The 21,698-nt window shown below is 59.0% G+C and overlaps 1 protein-coding gene across 4 annotated transcripts; it reads right to left on the bottom strand.

The window, feature by feature from the left end:
* Nucleotides 1-6,372: 6,372 nt before the first annotated feature.
* On the bottom strand, nt 6,373-20,850 carry TNFAIP2 (TNF alpha induced protein 2). 4 transcript variants are annotated; one of them, XM_070593344.1, is made up of 12 exons: nt 20,747-20,850; nt 16,564-16,937; nt 15,565-16,204; nt 13,211-13,325; nt 12,930-13,052; nt 12,626-12,726; nt 11,886-11,984; nt 11,206-11,329; nt 10,177-10,299; nt 9,807-9,962; nt 9,518-9,639; nt 6,373-8,137 (listed from the first exon to the last, which is right to left on the bottom strand). In XM_070593344.1, the coding sequence occupies exons 2-12, from the start codon at nt 16,922-16,924 to the stop codon at nt 7,996-7,998; spliced, it is 2,106 nt and encodes a 701-aa protein (XP_070449445.1). In that variant the 5' UTR covers nt 16,925-16,937; nt 20,747-20,850; the 3' UTR covers nt 6,373-7,995. The 4 variants fall into 4 exon arrangements, with proteins under 4 accessions (XP_070449445.1, XP_070449447.1, XP_070449446.1 ...); XM_070593346.1 differs by lacking the exon at nt 20,747-20,850 and adding an exon at nt 18,645-19,145; XM_070593345.1 differs by lacking the exon at nt 20,747-20,850 and adding an exon at nt 18,825-19,145.
* Between the last annotated feature and the right edge of the window lie 848 nt (nt 20,851-21,698).

Below are 21,698 nucleotides of genomic sequence, written 5' to 3'. Positions count from 1 at the left end.
ACGTTAACGATTTTCCTCTTTTCTCTCCTTGACATTTGTATTGTATATGCAATCTGTTGGAGGTTAACTTTACGATTCAGTCTTTAGCTAACAGAACATTTAATGGACCGTGACTGAATTTGAGGAGTAATTCATATAGCTTCGACGGACACAGTGATTCTTGACTGTGTCTCCTCATTTTGGAGAAGGGGGAGAGCGTCTTCCCTTGTAGGAAGTATGATGTGTCGTGTTTAGTGGAAATTTTTACAAGGGTTACATATGTGTAGAAGGGTGCAGCTGGCAGCTGATTGGCGGCCATCAGTCTACTGCCTCTCAGCTCCAAATTCCTCTTTCATTACCCTGCTTGGGGATTCTGGAACTTTTCTCCCCAGCCTCCTGGTGGAGTGCTAAGCTTCGTCAGTAGAGGGCACTGCAGGGAGGAGAAAGGAGGAAGGGGTTTCTGGTTCACAGGTGTTTCTTGGCTGGCCCCCCGCACGCCTCCCCAGGGACTGCTTCCCCCACCACCTCCTTAGGCAGCTTTGCAGCAGGTTCTGAGCACAGCACCTGCCTGGCCTCCCGGGCACCGGCCTTGCAGCAAGTTCTGCTGGCAGAGCACTTCAGTGAACTTTACCAAGGCTGCATGCTCTCCAATGAGGCCCGAACCTCAGCACCGCTCCGGGGGTGAGGAGATTCCTGGGGATTTGCTCTGTCATTGGAGTTCGGCCTCAGCCCTAGGGTGGTGGCTGTGCCCAGTATCTGCCAAGCCTCTATCTCTAGAGTTCTCTTCACCCTCAGTAGCCAATCCCTTGTTACTCCAGTCCCCTGCTACCGTCCTTCTTTAAACGCTCCCTCTTCCAATCCCTGCGTGGTTCCCACCTCTTGACTGGACCCTGAATGATGCAAAGACTGAGGAGGTTCCCCAGCTACCAACACGGGAGGCCCCTCAGAAAGGGCAGAGCCATGAGCACAGGGCAGAGATGTGGGGTCAAGAGGACGGATGACTGGAGACCACCCCACGGAACATACTGCCCTCTCCCAGAATAGGGGGTCAGGGGCATGCAGCGGCTGGCCTTCTGAGTTGCCGCCCATCCCTGTCCTTTGAACGGCATTGCTAACTGCGGTCATCCTGTCCCTGTCCCCCTACTCTCCGTGGAGCGTGTCAGGCATGTGACTTGTCTTTTTAGTTCACGGGGTCTGGATCAGTTGCTGCCCCCAAGAGCTGCACTTGAGGAGCTCATCCACATTCAGCCCCGTGGAAGATCACGAGATCACGAATGGCCAGCCTGATCCATAACTGCGTGAGACTTCGGGAGATCTTAGAATGGGGGTGAATATATTTTTCATGAGTGTAGTCAGAGGGCAGATTGTGTGTGTGTGTGTGGGGGGGCGACAATATACTCCATCTCCCCCCATTGAAAGGGAGCCTATTTCTCCAGCCCTCGAATCTGGGCTTGCTCATGTGATTGCCTTTGACCACTGGGACATTAGCAAATGTGACTAAAGCAGAAGTTAGAAAAATGTTTGTGCTCCAGGCTTGCCCTCTCTTGCTGCCAGAACCTTCCCCGCTGTGTGAACAAGCTCAGGCTAGCCTTCTGGAAGATATGAGGCCTTAGCTTTTGTAGCCATCCTCCTTGACCCTGACAACTCCCACGGTTCACACTCATCTGCACACACACCAGGGCCACCTGCATGAGAGAGGCTGTGGGTCAGCCTCCAGGGCCAGCCCCAAGCCCTCAGCCAACACTCCCTCCACCCAACAGGAGCAGCTACACTACTGGAGCTCTTAGCTAGACATCCCCACATCTTACTGACCTCTGACAGTCCCAGGTCCCCAGTGTTTCTGCAGGGACAGTAACTGTCCATACAGGAGCACTGACCATCTGATTCACCACAGTCCTGATGCAGGTTCAGTGTCTGTACCGCCCACCTGGAAGGCTCAGAGACTCAAGGCACAGGCTCCCTCCTCCCTGGGGCCATCCTCGATGCAGTCTTCCCAGGTGAGGCTACGGCAGGGACTGTCACAAGCCTGATCCATCCACTAATCCAAGGACTGTCTACTGTCCTAGGGTGAGGGACAGAAGCCAGGGGCTGAGGCTGATCAGTGCCCACCCACGCTGACAGGCATGCCATTTCCCTTTTCTTCACAGTTGCTGTTGTCTGCTCTCCTCTGGGCCTCTTCCCAGCATTATCAGAGGACATCAGTGCCTGCCCACTGTCCCCCTCCACCACTTTGTCAGCGTTCTTGGAAGCTTCAGCATCCACATACTGCCTCTTGGTTCCTAGAGCCCTCGGCTTCCAGGATGGCAGCCACACTCTCTCAGGGTCACGCCCCCACTGTGTCCTCATCAATAACTGCAGCATTTCCACCACCTCAAGTGCAAGGGTCCTCCTCTGTGTGAAGATTGATAAAGGGAACTGCAACTAAAATCGGAGTGGGGAAGGCCTGCAGGGGGAGCTCTCAGCCCTGCCACTCTGGTCAGTTACCCCAAACAGGAAGACCACCTCCATCTCTAACAGGAAGGTGTCTCTACTTCACTACTGGGCAGGAGGAAGGAAGGTTTTCTTCTTACCCAGCAACAAGCACAGCCAACCAAAAAGGCCACAGCTCAGCCAATGAGAAGCCATCATCACCCTGAACTCCTACTTTCCTCCAATGAACTTTCATTTTCCCTTTGCTAACTAATGACTTCCTTGCCCCACTCTCCCTTCTGTAAAAGCCTTCCATTTTGTATAACTCCTCCGAGTAGTGCCTGCTAGATGAGATGCTGTCCAACTCATGAATCCCTTGATAAGGCCAATTAGATCTCCAAATTTACTCAGCTGAATTTTGTTTTTTAACATCTGCCACAGGAGCCTCCTGTCCCTGCGCTCACTCCTGCGACTGTACAGCAGTATTTTACCGCCCCCAGACCGTGTCCTCTGACCCAGTGCTATTTCACAGCCCCTCACTCTCTCACATCCCCTTGACCCTCCTAGCAGCTGAGACCCCAGGTCCATTGCTATAACCTCTCCTGGTGAGCCCGTCTCACACCTTAGCTCTGCTCATCTCCTGGTGTGATCACCTGACCAAACCACGTTCTCCATTAACTCAACCCTGGGACTCCAGGCTGGCACCTGAGCACCGAACTTGGCTGGAGAAAATCTCAGCCTGCTGACAAACCCACTTCAAGTGGGCGCTCAACATCGGAGGACAATCCCATCCCCGAGATGCGCAAGTCTCATCTCCTCTCTTCTCCAGAAACGCCTGCTGCCATTTCTGAGTTAAATGTCAGATTATACAGTGTTGACATATAACATTCACATGGTCAATAATAAAAAATTAAAACAGAATGTACAGTGAAATATCTCTTTCCCAACCTCTGCCTCCCTCCAAACTCCCTCCTCCCCAACGCCTTCCCCTCCCTCCTTCTCTCTCATTCCCTCCCCACCCCCGCACACACACCTTTGTGCACGTACACTCACAAACAATCACTATTATTAGTTCCTGGTGTATTCTTCCAGGCTGCCTTAATGCACACAGGGGCAAATACAAATGTGTATATCTCTTTCCACGTTTATTTATTTGAAGTCAGCACACCATAAACTGTTCTGCATTGTGCTTTTTTCTCCTTAACATTATGTGTTGGGACAATGTCCCCATCAGAGCAGAGAGAACTTCCCATTATCTTTCACGGCTGCACAGGAGCCCACTGTTCGGGCTCACAGTGATCATTCCCCTGGTGTTTCCTGATGGACATTCAGGGAGTTTCCAACATCTTCCTTCTACAATCGAAGTGAGGAGCCTGGTACCTGCATCATTTGCATGGATGCTACAGTATCGCTAAGATACAGCCCTCGAAGGAGGATGGCTAGTTCACAGGTGCATATTGCCAAATGGTCCTCCAGAGGGGCTGTGCAAAATTACACTCCCAGCGTGGTGAGCAAGAGCGCCTGGTGGCCGTCAGCCTCACATCCAGAGTGTTGTTACCCACTTGAGTTTCAGACAGTCTAATGAGCCACACCCTCTTTCTGCAGACCTCTCAAACTTAACTCCACAGATTTCTCCTGGGTGCTCTCCCCTCCCCCCAGGCCTTCCCCATCCAGGAAGCAGCCTGTCCCTCTGGCTCGGTTAGGGTCTTTTCAGTGGTTCAGAGACTTGCTCTTCCCTCACACCCCACCCCAGAGCCAGCTTTGTCTCCTTCCACATCACAGCCCTCATCTATGACATCATCTCTCCTCCAGGGAACCCCAGCACCCGCTAAGGGATCTCCTGGACTCCTGTCTGCCCCTGATTCTCCACACAGCAGCCAGAGGGGTCTTTTCAGGTCATACAGCACATCAGCCCCAAAGTCCCTCTTCAAAACCCTCCAATGCTTTCCCTTTACAGCTAGAGGGAGCCCCAACTCCCAGCCCCCACCACGGCCCTCAGACCCCACCCCCACCCCCCCCCCCCCCCCCACTCGGCCCCCTGCCTGCCTCCTTGGTGAGCCTGGCTCTGGTCCCCACCTTCACCCACCCCAGCCCTGGGAGCTCTTTCTAGAACACAGACCCTTCCCAGTTCCTCCCTCCTGTCCTTTCTTCCCCTGCCCTGCTCTGTCCAGGTCTGTGCAAACGGCCTTGTCGAGTCTGGGGTCCCCAACCAGTTGTCCCCTCCTCAGTGAGCACTCCCCATAGCCACAGCTGGAGCTGCCTGGAATTAATCTCCACTGAGTCACCCCCACTGCATCAGCCCCTGCACTTGAACCCGAACTATTTATTTACTTGCTGCGTGTTTCTTGTGGGCTCCCAGCACAGTCAGCCCTTCAGGGCGGGCCTTGGCCTGCCCTCCCCCCTGCCGCTTCCCACGCAGGGGTTGGGGGAGGGTTGGAGGTCCCCCCCCCCCCCACCCCCCCCACCCCACCCCCGTCAGTGTTCATCACACGATTGACTGTGGCTTCCCTTCCTGTTTACAGAAGTGGAGGGGCGGAGGGGAGGTTGGGGCCCCCAAGTCCTTGTACAAACGGAGAGCAAATGACTGCAGAGGGCCTCCTGTCCTGGCTCTTCCCTCTGTCCCCTGCGCTCGGTGACTCACTCTTCCACTCTGGGGCAAATTCTTCCCTTAATGGGGTCTTCCTGCAGGAAGGAGGAAGTTACTCACGTAGAACCCAAGGTGCTGGCCTGGGCTGGGGATTCGGGCGGGGGACCTTGCGCCTCTTCCTCCCTCCTCGGCGACAGGAACGGCAGGAACAGCAGGAACCGCCGAGGCGCCGCCGCCCACGTCCCCTTCCTCCTCGAGCTCAGCTTGCCCAGCCTGGAGCCGGCGCCCTTCCGAGGGCGGGTGGTGGGCGCAGTGGGCAAGAGGAGCCGCGTGGGCGGCCCCAGGGGAGTTGCCTGGCTCCAGGGTCACTGCCGCCGCCTGCTGCGCTCCAAGGACTCCCGCCCTCCCCAGCCACAGCTAGGCACGTTCAGGCCTAAATCCACCCCGTGGGTCCGTTCATGTCTGCCCCATCCGTTTAGAACTCCCATCGGGTCCTGGATCCCCGTTTCTCCTCCCAGCGGGTCCAGGCGGTACCATGAGGGAGGGGCGCTCTGTGTCCCCTTCCCTGACCCCTCACCCCCACCCCGGTCCTCCGCCGGAGGAACAAGCAGGAAACCCACCAGGCCGTCGTTCTCCAAGAGACTCAAACCCGCCAGGACCCCGCACCCAGCTGCGGGGGCGCCCCCGACCAGGGTCTCCCGGGGCTGCCATCCTCCTCCCTCCTTGCTCCCACTGTGCCGCGGGCTTCAGCCCATCCCCATAGGCCCCACAGATGGAACTCACCAGAAAGGGCCTCCCCTCCCCTCTCCAGGCCCCTCTGCAGGGAGCTGACGTCCAGCCCTTCCTGCAGGACCCCAGACTCCACAGCGGCTCTCTGGCCCTCCCGCAGCTCTGCGGAGTGAACTCCCTTTCCCTCCCCGGGGACTCCGGCCTTCCCCAAATCCTGGGCCAGGATAGGGGTGCAGAGCAGAGCCCTTCCCTGGCGAGGGGGCCATCTCTGAATACAGATGGTGGGCTCCCCCATCACAGTTGTAGCTTAAATTCCAGGAATAAGAAGTTAGTTCCCACTGGGCCCTATGCATGGAGTTGAAATAATTACCTGGAGTCCACCCTCCTCATCCTCAGTAAAGGACTGTGGGAGAGGCCAACCTGCTCACGATCCCCTATTCACAGGTAAGCAAACTGAGGCACAGAAGGGTGGAGGGACTGGCCATGCCCCACAGGCAGACCCTTCCCAAGCTCCTGCTTGCAGGTGAGAAGGGGGCAGGAGGGCTGTGGGGCTGGACTCCCTGGGGATTCGACACAGGGCCTGGGAGAACAGGGTCTGCCCAGACTCCAAGAGGCTGAGAAAGCCACTGATGCCCCATCCCCGCTCCCAAAATAAACCACTCCACAGCCACTTTGGAAATCAGCTTTATATCAAGCTATAAAAACCCAGATCCTCTCCTGAGTCCACATATACAAAAGCAGTACTATCAAAAATAATATTAACATTAAACACACTAACTCTTACAACTGTACAAGAGCCTTTGTGCACCATTTACACGGGCCAGTTCCCAGCCGCAGTACCTGAAAGAGGGGGACAAACCCAAGACAGCTGGCTCGAGACCCCATCTGGGTACCTTGTGGCTGGGGCACGCCTGGGTCTGAAGTGCCCCTTCTCATGCTGAGGGCCTCAGTAGGCAGAGGCCTGGGAGGGTAAGTGAACCATGTTTTCCTGGGGTTGAACAAGGCACCCTCCAGGGCAGGGGACTATGTTAGGTTCCATGGCCCAGGGGTGTTAAGATTGCAGGTGGTATTAAGGTTGCTAATCAGCTGACCTTAAACTAGGGAGCTGATCCTGGATGATCTGGGTGGGCCAGAGGGAAGCAAAAGGGCCCTTAAAAGTAGAAGAGTGGGGCAGAAGGGGAGGGCCGAGGTCTGCGATGGGAGAAAGATTCAACCAGCCATTGCTGGCTTTGAAGATGGAAGGAGGCTAGGGGCCAAGAATATGAGCGGCCCCTAAAAACTGGCAAAAGTAAGGAAATTCCTCTGGAGCCTCCAGAAGGAACCAGCCCTGCCGACGCCTTGGTTTTAGCCCACTAGACCCATGTCAGACTTCTGACCTCCAGAACTGAAAGACAAGTTCGTGTTTTAAGCTTCTAAGTCTGTGGAAATTTGTTACAGCAGTGATAGGAAACTAATAGAGACACCAAGGGGTCAGAGGTCAAGCTTGCCTGCCCAGACCTCAGCCTGACTTCCAGGTGGAGGACTCAAGGAGGCTGGGCCTGTCCCTGCATGGGAGCAGGCTGAACCTGGGAAGGTCCTTGGGCCTCCTGGGCCATGCTCAGGGGAAGCCCGAGGGGAATGCAGAGAGGGGTCAGGGTCTGAGCTGCATGGGCTGGGGGGCAATCTGGAGGGGGCTCTGATGCTGGCTCTGCCGCCAGCTCACCACATGACCCCACACGCCCCTTTCCAGACCCCAGATAAGAGCTCATCTTTTCCTTCTTTCCCTTCCAGTTCTGCCTTGATTGCAGACCTGAGGAGGCCAGCTCTTCACAGCCTGGGCCGAAGGAAGCAGGATGGGCGAGGCTTGGCCCCTGGCCCTGGGCAGCTGGGAAGGCGCTCAGACCCAGCCATGAGGAGGACAGTTAAGAGGCAGACTGTGGAAGGGCCCCATGGACAGGAGGTGACCCAGGATGTCTGGCCTCTGGCCACTCTCACTCCTGTCTCCCTCCTTTAGTGCCCGCATGATTGACGGTCATTTACAAAGAGTTCCTCAGGTGTTGCCTCAATGGCTCCCCACAGTGGGTGCTCCACTCCCGCTGGACAGGTAAACAAACTGAGGCCTGTCCAATTCCAGCTTCCCAGGGGCCTGCACCTTGGCCAGGGCTGGGCAGAAGCAGCAGAAGGCAGGAAGCCCATGAGGGGCTGGGAAGCCAGTGCTGGTCTGAACGGCTCCCATGCAGGGTGGTTGCCCCAAGTGGGGTGGTGTCCGATGCTCTCTGGGCACTCACAAGCAGGTCAGGTGGCGAGAAAAGCTAACCAACCTTTATAAGTGAAAATAGGGACTTGAAGGGCTGGTGCACCCCCATGTCGATGTCCAGGATGCTCCGGATGCTCTTGACGTCACTGTTTGACAGGTTCCCCTTGATGGCCAAGATGGCACTCAGGTGGCCTTTGCTGGCAAGGAGAGCATGCCATCAGTCCAGCCCTGTCACCAACTCCCTGCTCATCCCCCTTCCCAGCTCCCCAGACTCCTGGCTGGAGCCACAGGGCCCTGCAGCCAACCCCCTGCCCACGAGGGGCCCTCACTCTCCTTTGCCCACCATGCTCTAGCAGTACTGGCTATCTGTCCGTCTTTAGAGCACACCAAGCTCCTACCCACCTCAGGCCTTTGCACTGGCTGTTCCTCCTGGAATGCTCTTCCCCACACTCTTGACATGAGCAGTTCTTTCTCACCATTTAGGTCTCAGCTAAAATGTCACCCCCCAGGAGGCTTTCTCATCTCTAAAGTCAGCACCTCCTGTCATCACCACCTTGGTTAAACAATCTTTACAACTTGCAAATATATTTCTTTGACTCATTACTTCACTATTGCTAACCTGAGTAAGCTCTAAGCTATGTGAGGAGGACTGAGACCTGGTCTTTCTTGTACATCATTGCATCCTGGTGCCTAGAACAGAGCCTGGCACCCAGCAGGAGACCACTCAATAATTGTTGGTGGGATGGGTGGATAGATAGATAGATGAGTGGATGGGTAGATGGATAGACGGATAGGTGGATTGGTGGGTGAGCAGATGGATAGCTAGATGGGTGGGTAGATGGGTGCTTGTATGGGTGGGTGGATGAATGGGTGAATGTGTAGGTGCGTGGATAGGTGGGTAGATGGGTGGAGTGGATTAGCAAGGAGCTGGACTAGGCTAAACTGGGTCATTCCAACTCAAGGTCTGTTCAGACTTTCCCTACCATGTCCAAGGACTCAGCCCAGAGACAATGTCCCTGGCTCAGCAGGTCCTCAGGCAGCCAGGGGCTAGGCCTCCACTCTGGAACGGGGGCCGCAGGGCCCAGGGCCCAGATCCAAGCTCCCGAGGATCCTTAGGCTGAGTGGTAAACCCCAGCTTGCCTGACTTGCCACAGCCTCTAGCAGACCCTTGGTATCTCTGGCCTCCATTTCCCCTCTGAGGGGCGGTATCATGTATCACGTAAGGCTAAGGCTGTGGGTGATGGAGCCAGACTACCTGGCTTTGTCATCTTGGCACTACCACTCACTAGCTGTGTCACCTTGGACACAGTCCTTAAGCTCTCCAGCCCTCATCTGTAAAATGGGGATGGAAAGGGTCAGCCTCACAGGGTCACAGTGAGGATCAAATGGCTGAAGTGCTGTAAAGACCGCAGCGTGTGCCTGGCACAGTCAGTCAGTCATCACTTTCAAAGGTTAGCTCCCGAGACTGCAGTGTCATAGCCACCATCTGAGCTTTACCCGCCCTGGAGGGGCTGATTCCAGTGGGGTCCAGCAAGGCCATGCTGACTGCCCAGGTCCTGTGGTACCCTTGTGCTCACCTGAAGTCTGGGTAAGAGGTGGCATAAGTGGCCACCTCAATCTTGATGGCACTGGGGTCTTGCAGGCGGATGATCTCAGCGAGCGTGGGCAGGGCGTGATGCAGCCAGGCCGCCGGGGAGCCCTGCAGGCACAGGCCTGGTTGGAAGGAGGCTGCCCATTCCCAGAAGGGCACCCAGGGGCCCACAGAGGTTCAGGTCAGAAGTGAGCAGGTTTCAAGAGGCCCAGAGGGGACTTGTGGGAGGGGCAGCCCATCCCAGTGGGGCTTGGGAGGGGCAGGCAGGGGCTTACATTCTGTGTGCAGAAGACCTGGATGAGCTGGGCATTGGCCAGGATGTGCCCCGCCAGTTCCTCCTGCTGCTCTGCCGTCTTGAGGACCAGGCGCCGCTTGCTGAGGCGGATGATGTACTCCTTCACCAGGTGCAGGTGGACGACCTCCATGAGCTCCTGGGGAGGCGAGCAGGCAGGGGCATGTGAGCCATCCGCTGACAGGGAGCCACCACTGCCCTCGAAGCCTCAAAGCCAGGAGTCCAGGGAGGGGCAGATGCCAGAGCAAAGGAGTGCATACGTGTGTGTCTGTGTACGAGTACATGTGTCTGTGGGTGTGTGTCCAGACTGTCCCCCACCGCCAGGCCCAGCCGCCAGCCCAGCACCTCCTCACCTGCCGGAAACAGTCATGCAGTTCTGAGAACTCGGGCAGCCTTTTGCCCACGGTGGAGAGGATTTCCTCCAGGGTCTGTGTGGGGGCCGCCCAGCGGGTCTGCGTGAACTTCTTGAACAGTGGCTGCCACAAGAGAGGGACAGCATGTCTGGTCACGCCCTGCAGGGGAAGGGCCGCCAGCCCCAGACATGCACACGCAGACACACGCACACTGCCACATGTGGCCCAGTGCAGGGGCGAGGGGATCTCAAGGACTCCCAGAGAACCGGGCAGAACTCAGGTCCCTGTTCACAGACAGCAAGTGGAGGCAGAGTCTGTGTGCCCCACTCCAAGGTCCACCAGCTGGACTCCAGAGCCAGGACAGCCATCCGCCTGCCCTGAGGCCTTTTCTACCTCCCCTTCTTAAATAAATAAATTCCTGCATAAACAAGGCCTTGTGCTTGGCTGGGCCTGTGAGGACTGGTGCCAACTCATTCAGGGTCCCAGCCCGGCCTTCACCACCACTGGCCACCCACAGTCTCCTGCCCTGGGCAGTGGGGACAAGGTGGGCTCCCATGGAGGGTGGGCAAGGAACCCCTCCTCTTTTTTTCCAGGGACCCCTGCCTCACCCTCTGCTAAAGGAACCAGGGGGTTTCGGTGGATTTCTTGGCCCACAGAGGATGTGGCAGTGGCTGCCAAAGGCTCAGAGCTGGGAGTCAGGCACAGGGACCGGGCCTGGGCAGGAGGCTCTGGGAGAGGTGGAGGAAAAGTGTGCAAACTTGGGGAACTGGGCTGAGTCTAAGTGGGGGAGGGGCACTGAAGCTTCTTCTCTGAGGCCAAGCCCCAGGCTGAAGTGGTAGGGGCAAGGTCAAGAGCCTTCCATGGCCCCGTCACCTGGACAGCACCAGCCTCCTGACAGCTGGCCGCATCCATGCCTTCTACGTGCCAGGTCTTTGCATCTGCTGTTCCTCCCCGCTGGAGCACCCTCCCAGCCACTGTCCCGCCAGCTCTCTGTTCAGCCTTTTCCACAGGGAAGGAGGCTCCAGCTACCTTCAGGTCCCCGAACAGGTTCTGGAGCAGGGTGTCAAAGCTGTGACTCTTGAGTTCACTCAGTGGGCCCAGGAGGTGGCTCGGGAGGTCCTGTGATGTCTGCCACTTCTGCTCCATGGATGTCCTGGAAGGACACAGAGGGAGGCAGGGAGGTCATACCAGCCCTGCCCAGCCTTCAGTCTCCATACCCACAGAGCCAGTTAACCCTAGGCAAATCTTCCTAAGCCATCTCTTCACTCTAGAACCCTCAATGGCTCCCCATTCCCTGCAGGAACAAGTCCAGGTCATCCCATCCATGCTCCCGAGGCAGGGCCCAGCCTTCTTGCCCCAGCACATGCCTACCTCACATCCTCTTCTAACCCAGGGCAAGTTGCCCAGCCTCTCCACACCCCAGTTTGCTCATCTGCTTAATGTCCATAATCACTGTACCTACTTCATGAGGTTGTTATAAGGAGCAAATCCTTTGTACGAATGCTCCACCTCCCAGCTGTTGCTGCGGTTGCAGGCCCTGCTCATTTCCTCACAGGCCTTGCTCATTTTAATTTCCATCTTTGCTTAAGCTGCACCTCCCACTCCCTACCCCACCCTTGTCCCTCCCCTCCACCTCAGCTCCCCTTTCTCTCCAGCGGGCTGGCCGGCCCAGTGATTGCCACTCCCGCACCCCCTCCCAGAGCTCTCACCGGAAGGACAGGCAGTTGTTGATGTTGGCAATGACATTGGCCCTGTAATTTCTCAGCTGTTTGCACCTCTCCAGAAATTCACCAAAGGCATGCTGGTAGCTGGTGAAATGGGAAGGGGCACATCAGGACCAGCACAAACGCTGAGACAGTAGCAGCCTCCAGCCTACCAGATGGGGCTTACAAAGCACTTTTCCGGTTATGGGCTCCCTGAAGCCCAGGGCAGGCCGCTAGCCCTAGCACCATGTAACTGGCTTCACACGCTAAGGGCCAAGGCTGGTGGGCCAGGGCCCCTACAAAGCTCTCAAGAGGGTGCCAGCCCTGCTCCGCTGCCCCCACTCCTTCTCCCAGGCCCCCTCTATAGCTGGAAGACTGGAGTGGGTGGAGGGTGGAGGGAGGAGTCCTCAGAGGTTAGGAGGGTGGCAGCCAAGAGAATTGTGGGGGTGGAGACTGGGGGTGTCACCTGACAGGAGGCCAGGGTCTCATCCCTCATGGGGCATCGTCTTTGTAGCTGGAGGCTGCTCAGCTGGGAGCTTTCCTGAGGTGGGTGGTCAGATCACCTGGTGCCCGGGTGGGTGGTACAGGGGGGAGAGGACTCCTGCTCATAATGACAGACACTGTAGGGGCAGGGAGCGGGTGCTGATCTAGCTTGGATCCCCACCTGGGGCACGAAGGAAGGGTGCTGGCCCTGAGAGAGGTGGCTGCAGGGACCCCCTCCTGTGCACACGAGCACACACACCCACCTCTTCAGGAACGCAGCTAGCTCCACCAGCAGCATGTGCTTTATCTGCAGGCCCAGCTCCAGGTTGATGCTCTCGGCCTTGGCCTGGCCCTGGGAGATGATCTGGAGAGGGGAGGGGGAGCTGAGCAGGGGCCCACCAGGACTAGAGCTGGGGCAGGGGCAGCGGGGAGTATACTGGAACAAGGTGGGGGTGCTGAGAGGCGGGCATGTGTGTGCACACAAGGATGGACTGGTGTGAGCTCTGTGCCCTACACGGTTTGCTCACACACTAGCTGTATATGTACACGAGGGGCAGGGTGTGCTACCTGGATGATGTCAATGGCCAGCTCACTGTGGCAGTGGCCGTCCAACCTCTGGGGGGCCACATCCTGGGCCCAGCGCTGCGACTCCAGGTCCAGGGCGCGGGCCATCATCTCCTTCACACTGGCCTGGGGTGAGGAGGGGCGGGTCAGGGTAGCACGGAGCCCATCACCCTGCGCACATGGAAGTCCCTGCCAGGCTCCCTGCCCACGTCCGGTCTGTCCCCGAGTCTCCTCCCTGCTTCCTTCCCGTCCCTCCCTTGTCCCGGCCCTGGTGCTAGACTCACCACCTCGCTGGACAGGAACGTGGCCTCCAGCTGCCGGATCTGCCCGGCGGGCAGGAGGCTCCCAAGCCCAAGTGCTTGCAGCTCGTGCGCCAGCTTGGGGCTGTTGATGATGTCACTGTGGGCAGAGGGGGCTGGCATGAGGAAAACTGCGCCCACGCAGCACCATCACTCAAGCAGGAGCCCACCTCCTCAGCCTGGGTCCCTGGCAGGCCCAGAAGTCTATGTCGCCCTCTTCCCCACATTCCCCTCGGAGAAGATCCCTGCTTCTCCGCCTCCGATGAGCAGCCTTCCATCTGCTCAGTCTGGTTCAGGCCAAACACCTTGGGATCGTCGTGTCTCCTCTTACTTACTCTCTCACCCCTCATCTTCTTCTGCTCCAAAATACTGCCCACCCCCCGCCCCCGCCGCCGCAGTTGATCAGCCTCAAGCCACCCCAGCCCGATGCCCAGCCACCACCCTCTCTCACCTGGCTCCTTGCAGGAGCGTTCTCCCCAGTCTCCCTGCTTCTGCCCTCGTCCCCAAAAACCCCTCCTCCGCCCAGCAGGCAGAACCACCTTTCAGATCTGATCTCCTCCCTGCTCTAAGGCCTCCCCTCTCACACAGATAAAACCCAGCTCCTCAAGGGAGCAGCCAGGGGACCAGTCGCCTTCTCTCGGCCTCCTTTCCACTCCATCTCCTCCCTGCCCTCCAGCTCTGCGGGCTTAGATTCTGCCAGCCCTGTGCCACACAACCCCCCAGGCTGGCGCTGCTGCCCCCAGAAGGTGTGCCAGTCTGAGCAGGAAGGGCTGCCCCCTCTCCCCTCTGAACTGCTCCATGGAGGCGTCTCCACTCACTCTTGTGGTGCCTCTGTGGGATCCCTAAGCCACCGGGGACTGCCCAGCCCGGACTTTCTCTGGAGCTTTTGTCTGCCTGGAAGTTCCAGAATGGCCCTCTGTGCCCTGTCCCAGCCTGGACACAGCTGCGTCCCTTTGCTCCCTGCATTTCTGGCTAGACAGGCCTCGACAATGCCTTCCTGGACTCCCCCTCCTCAGGGCTCTGTACTCAGCTGGCCCCCGTTTCCTGCTGCACTGACCCGAGTGGGCCCCAGACTAGCCCCCTAGGTCACTGGGACAGGAAGGCTGACCTCAGAGGTGCTGGTGCCTGGCATTTCCTGGTGAGTCAGGACAAGGAAGAAGGAACTGGCTCAGGGCTGGCTTGTCTCTCCTGCAGCCCTGCCCTGTGCCAATTTCCCTAGCCCTGCTGACTCCTCACCCCCGACCCCATGGGGTCCTTCCTCCAGCCCCCCAGTGGAGGCTGACCCACCAGCACCAGCTGAGCCCATCTGTCACTCAGATGGGTTTCTGAGACCTTCAGACACTGCTCACACTGTCTACACCTCCAGGCTTGCTGCAGACTTTACACTTCAGGCTGGGGGCAGCCCCTATAGGAACCCCTGGCCTCCCATGCCCTGGGCATTTCCACACAGCAATACAACTGTCTCCCCATCCAGCTTGTGCAAATGACAGGCATGCTCAGGGATCCATGGAGTCTGGGTAACAAGATTCCGGGGGCTGTCTGAGGCCGTACTCAGCTGGTACAGGTACCCTCTGTTGGCACAGCCAGCCTCCCACCTGAGGAGCTCCAGGCCTTGGTGGCCAGAACCCAGCTCTGCCATGGGCTCACTGGGAGACCCTTCACAACGGGGATCTTTCTAACAGGCTACATGGCCCTATTCCACCCCTGCTCACTGTCCTGCCTGGGAGCACCCCCATAACCTGCCGGATAAATCCAAAGACTGACAAGCTCTGCACAGCTCCCAGGACGTCTCTCTGCTCAGCCTCAGGCCTGGAAGATGACTCCCTCTGCCTCCTTCTGTGCCTCACTCCCTCACTTCTATTAGACCGTAAGCTGCCCAGAGCAGGACATTGGCTCCTGTCAGTGGCAGAATTTGATACCTGCTCCTCCTCCTCTGGGCTGGCTTCCTCAACTGACCTTGCCCTGGGCTCTCTCAGACCCTGGCCTCCTCTGCCGCAGCCCTGCTCTAGATTGTCACTGCCTCACACCCTCCCCAGACTAGGAGCTCATGAATGAATGATGAAGTCTCTGGCATTGTCTGTGCCTCAGTTCACCAACTGCAGAATGTGGCTGAGGCCTAGGAAATTAAGGATTCCGAGTGAAAGCAGACCCAGTGCAGGTCCTGCCCCTTTGAGTCCAGGCCTCCTCCTGGCCTTCTCCCACCCGGAGACTGCCCCCAGTGACCTCTCTAAAAACCTGCTCCCTGAACATCGTGACACTCCCGCCCCGCGCAGACCAGGCCCCTCCCTCCGGAGGAGGCCCCAGCCCAGCACCCTGGAGCCCCGGCGCCGCAGGCTCACTTGGGGTAGAGGTTCTGCACCCAGACCAGGAGCATGTAGGTGTCGCGCTCGCACAGCTCGAACTGCGCCATGGCCGCCAGCTGGGCCGCGAAGTGCTCGTGGTAGCTCTCGGCGTAGGCCGCCACGACGCCGAACTCGGCGGGGAACAGCGGCTTCAGCCGCTCCACCACGGCCTCCAGGTCCTCCTTCATGGTGCGGCCCATGTGCAGGAAGATGCGCTCGGCCTCCGAGCGGCCCTCGGAGCCCTCGGCCGGCTGCCGGCCCAGGCGTTCCTCGGCCGCCTGCGCCACGTCGCGCCGCCACAGCTGCAGCCAGCCCCGCGGGCGCGTGGCGGCCAGCACTGAGGGCCCAGACCCTGCGGCCGCCGCCGCCGCCTGGCGGTCCTCGCGCTCCTGCTCGGCCAGCACGGCCAGCGCCTGGCGCAGCCGCTCGGGCGCCGTCTCCAGCGGCCGTCGCAGCAGGCCGAGCACCTGGTCGCGCAGCAGCGCGTACAGCGCCTCCACCTTGCTCTGGCGCCGCACCAGCTCCTCCTGGCTGGCGCCTCCCGCCGCCGCCGCCGCCTGCAGCTCCCGCTCCAGCGCCAGCAGCGGCCGCGCCGCCTCCAGCCGCCCGCGCTCCAGGTCCGCCTTGAGCTCCTCCACTGCGGCCAGAACCAGAACCCCGCATTAGCACTGGGCCCGGGGACCCACAGCAAGGCGGCGGGGAATGTCACCTCCCACGGCACCCACATGGGAGCAGGCTGAGACCCCAAAGGTGGAGTGATTCACTGAAACAGGGGTGTCGGTGTCCCATACAGAACTGAAGCCCGGTCGGCCTACTCCCAGCCCCCAAGATCCCAGGGGGCAGGTGAAAGCCGGAGTGGAGACACCTCCAGGCCCATCTTTCCTGCCCTCTCCGTGTCCTAGGTGCGTGGGCCATCCACTCCGATGAGCCCAGCCCTGCCCAGGCCCTGGCCAGCTCTGACCCGAGAACCCAACCCAACCTGGGGCCCCAGCCTACCTGTGGGCAGCTGGCCTGGCGGCTGGCCACCCAGCCCGGGCGCAGACTCGGGGGGGCCCTCTGGCTCTGCTGAGCTGGGCTGCCCCTTCTTCTTCCTCCCTTTGGTGAAGACGCTGAACATGTTGGCTAGTCCTTTTGGCTTCTTCTTCTTCTTCTTCACAGCCTCTTCCTTGCCCCTATCGGGGGTTACCTCAGCCTCCAAGGGTGGCACCAGGTCCTCAGAGGAGGCTTCTGACATGGAGGCCTCTGACTCGGCCTCTGACGTGGAGGACAACTTCTGGGGCCTTCTGGGAAAGTCAAGGGTCCCTGGCACAGGCTGCTGGCCTGGAAGGCCTTGGAAGAAGGTCATCATCTTCAGCATCACCCTGCTCAGCCTGTAGGTTGGAGGGGAGGAAGGAATGAAAGGGTCAGTTGTCGCAGCAGGCAGGCCCCAGCTCCCAGCTCCAGGCCCAAGCACATGGCTGGCCATGGTGACAGCACTGAGCATGCTTGATCTGTTCTCCTCCATATGACCACCAGAGCTCTGGCCATACTCCACCGACAGAAATGCACCAACTCATGCCTCATGCAACACGGTGACTTTGACTCCCCCCTGCCACAGTCCTGCAAGGCAGATGGGATGATCCAGCATTCAGAAGGAGAAATTGAGGCAGGGGAGTGGGGGGTGCTTGCCCCAAGCACATAGCAGGTATGGAGGCTCAGATTAGCCCTGTTGCACTCTCATAGCCCCTACTGCCTCCCCACCAGCCCAGCTGCCTTGTCCCATGCTTCCAAGGGCTCATCCCAAGCTTGGCCAGAGCCACTTGGGGGCCAGGAAACCTGGGTAGCTCCTCACTCCCACTGGCTTCACCAGGTGCCCTAGGCAGAGTCCTACACTGCTGGGCCTCAGTTGCCTCCCCTGTGCCATTTGGGCTGGAAGTTCCACTCCAGGACCAACCAGGGGGTGCTCTAGGGAGCCCCAAAGCCAAGATCTGGGCACTTCTGCCCACCTACCCACTGCCCCAGCTTCCCCTCCCAGTCCATCCCATTTTCATGTCACACACCCCGAGGAGCTGGTGTGGCCAGTTGGCTGAGGCTATTCAGCCCCACCTTTTGCGCCCAGGCCCCACCTCTGTTCTCTTGGTGGGGTGAAGGAAAGGGCCACCCTGATCAGCAGTGCTGCCCACCAGCCTCCCCTCTGCCCGCACTGCGCCCTACCTCCCCGGTCCCCACACATGCTAGGCTCTATCTGACCTCCAGACCCGGCTCCTGCAGGTCCCCACATGGCATTGCTGCCTCCTGGCCTCTGTGGCACCAAATGCTCCCCACCCTTTGAGGTCCTGCAGCAGCCCCTTGGCCCTGTCCCAGGCCTTGACTGTCAGAGGCAGCTGGTGCAGTGGAAAGAGAAACGAAATGGCTGTGGGCTCAGCTGGGCCACTCACTAGTGTGTGGACTGGATACCCCTTCCTTCATAGGCCTCAGTTTCTCCATCTGTGAAATGGGGAGGAGGACCTCCACCTCCCAGTGCTGCTGAGAGGATGTGGCAAAATCACACAGCCGAGTGCCAGCACCTATCCGGGCCCCAGTCAGGGTGTAAGTCCTGTGTCCCTGTGTCTGTCAGGCCCACCTCAGTGCCCAGGTGCAGCAGAGGACAGGAGAGGCATCCCTTTAAGCCAGGGCTCTTGGCTGGGCACACTGAGACAGGAAGGGGCCTGCTCAGAGTCATACTGTGTGGCCACAGCCTGGGGTCCAACAGTGGCACCCCCTCCAGTCCTCCCAGCTGCTCCCCAGGCACACACACCCCTCACCCTCCTTCCCAGTCAGGGTTGAGGTCCACAAAGCCTCCCACAGCCTCTGTGCCTGGCTCCTCCTGTGCTGGGCCAGATAGGTACCCATCCCCCAGGGGAGGACACCCAGGTACAGGCAGGCGGAGTGACTTGGCCTATGTCACCCGGTCAGCCGCCCCCCATTCCTACTGCGAAAGAAAGGGAGACCCCTGTGCCTTTCCCCACAGCCCCTCCCTCCCTGCCTTTTGCAAGACAGAGTCCTAAGCTGGGAGCGCCAAACCCGGGCCGTCTGCGCCCCGACGCACAGCAGCTCACCGCAGGGGCCTCAGTTTCTCTAGAAGTGGGGCTGCTGGAGGCCTGGGTCCCCAACCCTGTGGTCCCTTCCGCCGCGCCGGCCGCTCCAGCGGGGGGATCCGGCGGGGGCCTCGGGGTCGCGGCGGGTTGGGGGCGCGCGGAGCAGAGAGGACGGACGCACGGCGGACGGAGGTCACTCACTGTGTCGGGGCCCGCTGTCCCTCTCACGGCACAGCCGGGCGCTGCCTGAAATAGTCCGGACTCCGCCCCGTCCGGCCCGCCCCGCCCACCACAGCCGCGGAAAACCCGCGGGCGGAGGCCAAGGCAGAGTGTGGCGGGGGCTGCCTGGGTCCGGTGTCGCGCGCGGCCCCCGCGGCGGTGCTGGGCCTGTCCAGCAGGCAGGGGTCACTACCTCCCACCAGCCGGGGCGGGGTGGTGGGGGCGCGGAGGCAGGGCTAGCGGAGCGTTGCCGGGGTGCATGGGGCGCGGGGAGCAGCATCCAGGGCCAACAGGCATCAGTCTGGCGCTGACCCATTGTCCGACGACGGCTTCTGATTGGCTGCCTGGAAGGGGCCCCCCGCGATCAGGACCACTTACCCGCGTCACAGAGCCAGCACTCACTCCAGTTCCGGGCGATAGGGACGGTCCCACCCTAACTCGCTTAGCCACCCTGAGGATCGCCCCTCTGAGGAGAGTGTTCCCACCCTGAGTATCTCTATGGCCACACAGAGGCACGAGCAGAGGGCCTTCCTGGAGGAGGCGCCCTAAGAGAAAGGGGGCTGCAGGGATGGTCAGTTATTCACAAAGCACCCGTGCTGGGTGCCTTGCATACACTCTTATTATCAAGCCTTGCTTGAAATGGGAAAATGGCTCAGAAAGGTGAAGTGACTTGCCCCAGGTCACACAGGCAGTAAATAGCAGAGTTGTAAACCACACCCAGGCCTGTAAGATTTCCACTGAAGCACTTTCCCTTTCTGGGACCGGGGCTTGGCCAGGATGGCACAAGGCTGAGACCCCAATGGCTCATCACTCATCACAATGCCAGATCACTTGGCCCAGCTCTGTCCTCATTCAGCATGGTCTTCAGCAGGTCACACCCCTTTCTGGGCCTCAGTTTCTCCATCTATGCCCTGTTTCTTTGGGTCGGTCATGGGATGACGCCCATCAGGGACTCACCCCCTTCCCTATTTCACATTCTATAAATTTCTGCCCTCTGGAAAGGACCATGTCACTCAGGAATTTCCCAACTGGGCACCAGCTTCCCTTTCGCTCCTTGCTAGAGCCTCTGCTCCTCCCTCTCTTTTGTTGGCACACAAATTCACCCAGCGGTCTCCCCCTCCCCACTGGTTCTCCCCTCCATGGGCCTGGGCACAGATCTCTGAGGCCTGGGAGGGATGGCCAAGTGGGTGGGGTGGGGGGAGCTGGGGGTGCCCCTGAGGACTGAGAACTTCCTCTTCCTCTGTGGGAGTGGTGGCCAAGTGCCAGGTTGGGGCTTGGACATGGATCCTGTCCCTGGGGGGCTTGCAGGGAGGGGGAGGAGGGATTCAGGAGGTGGCAGTAAGATGGACTCCACCTCTTCTCTTCCTGAGGCCCGGGGGGCGACATTTTTCAGAAGAGCCAGCAGAGCCACAGCACCCCTGGGTTGGGAGGGTCATTCCATGCACAGATGGGGAGAGTAAAGGCCAGGCGCCCTGGGTTCACCCAGCCAGAGGCGATGAGAAGAACCCAGGGGGCCTGGCTTGCTGCCTCCATGGCTGCCTTCTGTGCCTCATTGTGCAATCCCCCTACTTTCCTGCCAGGCCTCCTCTCCTAACCCCAAACAGATTGGGAAATCGCTGGAGAATCTGCAGCTCTCCGGGGCTGGGGGAGGAGGGCGAGGTTGTTAGGCCTGCAGACCCCACCATCCCCTCAGAGCCCGGGACCCTGATCAGCAGGGCCAGGAATGACAGGGCAGGTGCTGAGCCGCCAACCTCGTCCCCAGCTACCCGCTGGCCGGAGCGTCCTCTGCACAGCCTCACCCTGAGCAGCAGCCTAGGGTTGGGAAGAGCTGCCTTCCCCTTGTGGTTGCACCAGTCACTTCCCCTTCCCCTGAGTTCAGGCATGAGGTCAAGAGACTCACGTACCTGAAGCCCCCAACACAAGGGAAATCCTCTGGAAATGGGGCTGCAGAGAGGGCCAAGTGATGACAGTCAGTGGGGCCGACAGGGCAGGAGCTGTTCTTACTCCCTCTTGACAGATGAGGAAACCGTCCCCAAGAGCCAGACACTTCCAGAGGGAGTCACAGGCCAGCCAAGAATTCCACTGTCAGCAGGAAATGAGCCTCAACTGCTGGTTGGGAGTGTTCCTGGCCAGCTGCTGCCCATTCCCCACCTCCCAGGGGCCAGGCTTGGGTCAGCAGCCTGGCTCCACCTGGCGGGAGGGCAGCAGGCGGGAGCAGACTGACAGTAGACGCTCCAGGTCAACCCAGAAGTCAAACATGCCAGCACCTGGCCAGGAGCCATGGTCAGCTACCTGCACACAACACAGGGCCTTGGAGAACACGACACATGTGACTCTGCCTCCCTTCCCTCTGCCCAGAAACGACAGCTGATTTTTTTAAAAATTGTGGTAAAATATACATAACATAAAATTTAGCATTTTGACCATGTTAAGCATACACTCAATGGCATTAAGTACATTTACACTGTTATGCAACCATCACCACCATCCATCCAGAGAACTCTTTACCTTACAAAACAGAAACTGTCCCCATTCAACACTAACTGCGCTTCCCCCCCCCCCACCCCCCGAAGCCCCTGGACCACCATTCTGCTTTCTGTCTCTATAAAACGGACTACTCTGAAGAGCTCTTGGAAGTGGAATCAGAACAGTATTTGTCTTTTGTGACTGGATTATTTCACTCAGCATAATGTTGCCAAGGTTTGTCTAAGTTGTAACATGTGTCAGATTTTCCTTCCTTTTTAAGATTGAGTAATATTTGATTGTTTATCCATTTATCTGTTGAGGGACACGGGTTGCCGCCACCTTTTGGCCACTGTGAATAACACTGCTATGAACATGGGCGTACAAAGATCT

Source organism: Equus przewalskii, chromosome 25, assembly GCF_037783145.1.
Source record: "Equus przewalskii isolate Varuska chromosome 25, EquPr2, whole genome shotgun sequence".
Classification (NCBI taxonomy): domain Eukaryota; kingdom Metazoa; phylum Chordata; class Mammalia; order Perissodactyla; family Equidae; genus Equus; species Equus przewalskii.
The sequence above is the reverse complement of the archived record's forward strand: the minus strand, read 5'-3'. Positions and strand labels throughout refer to the sequence as shown.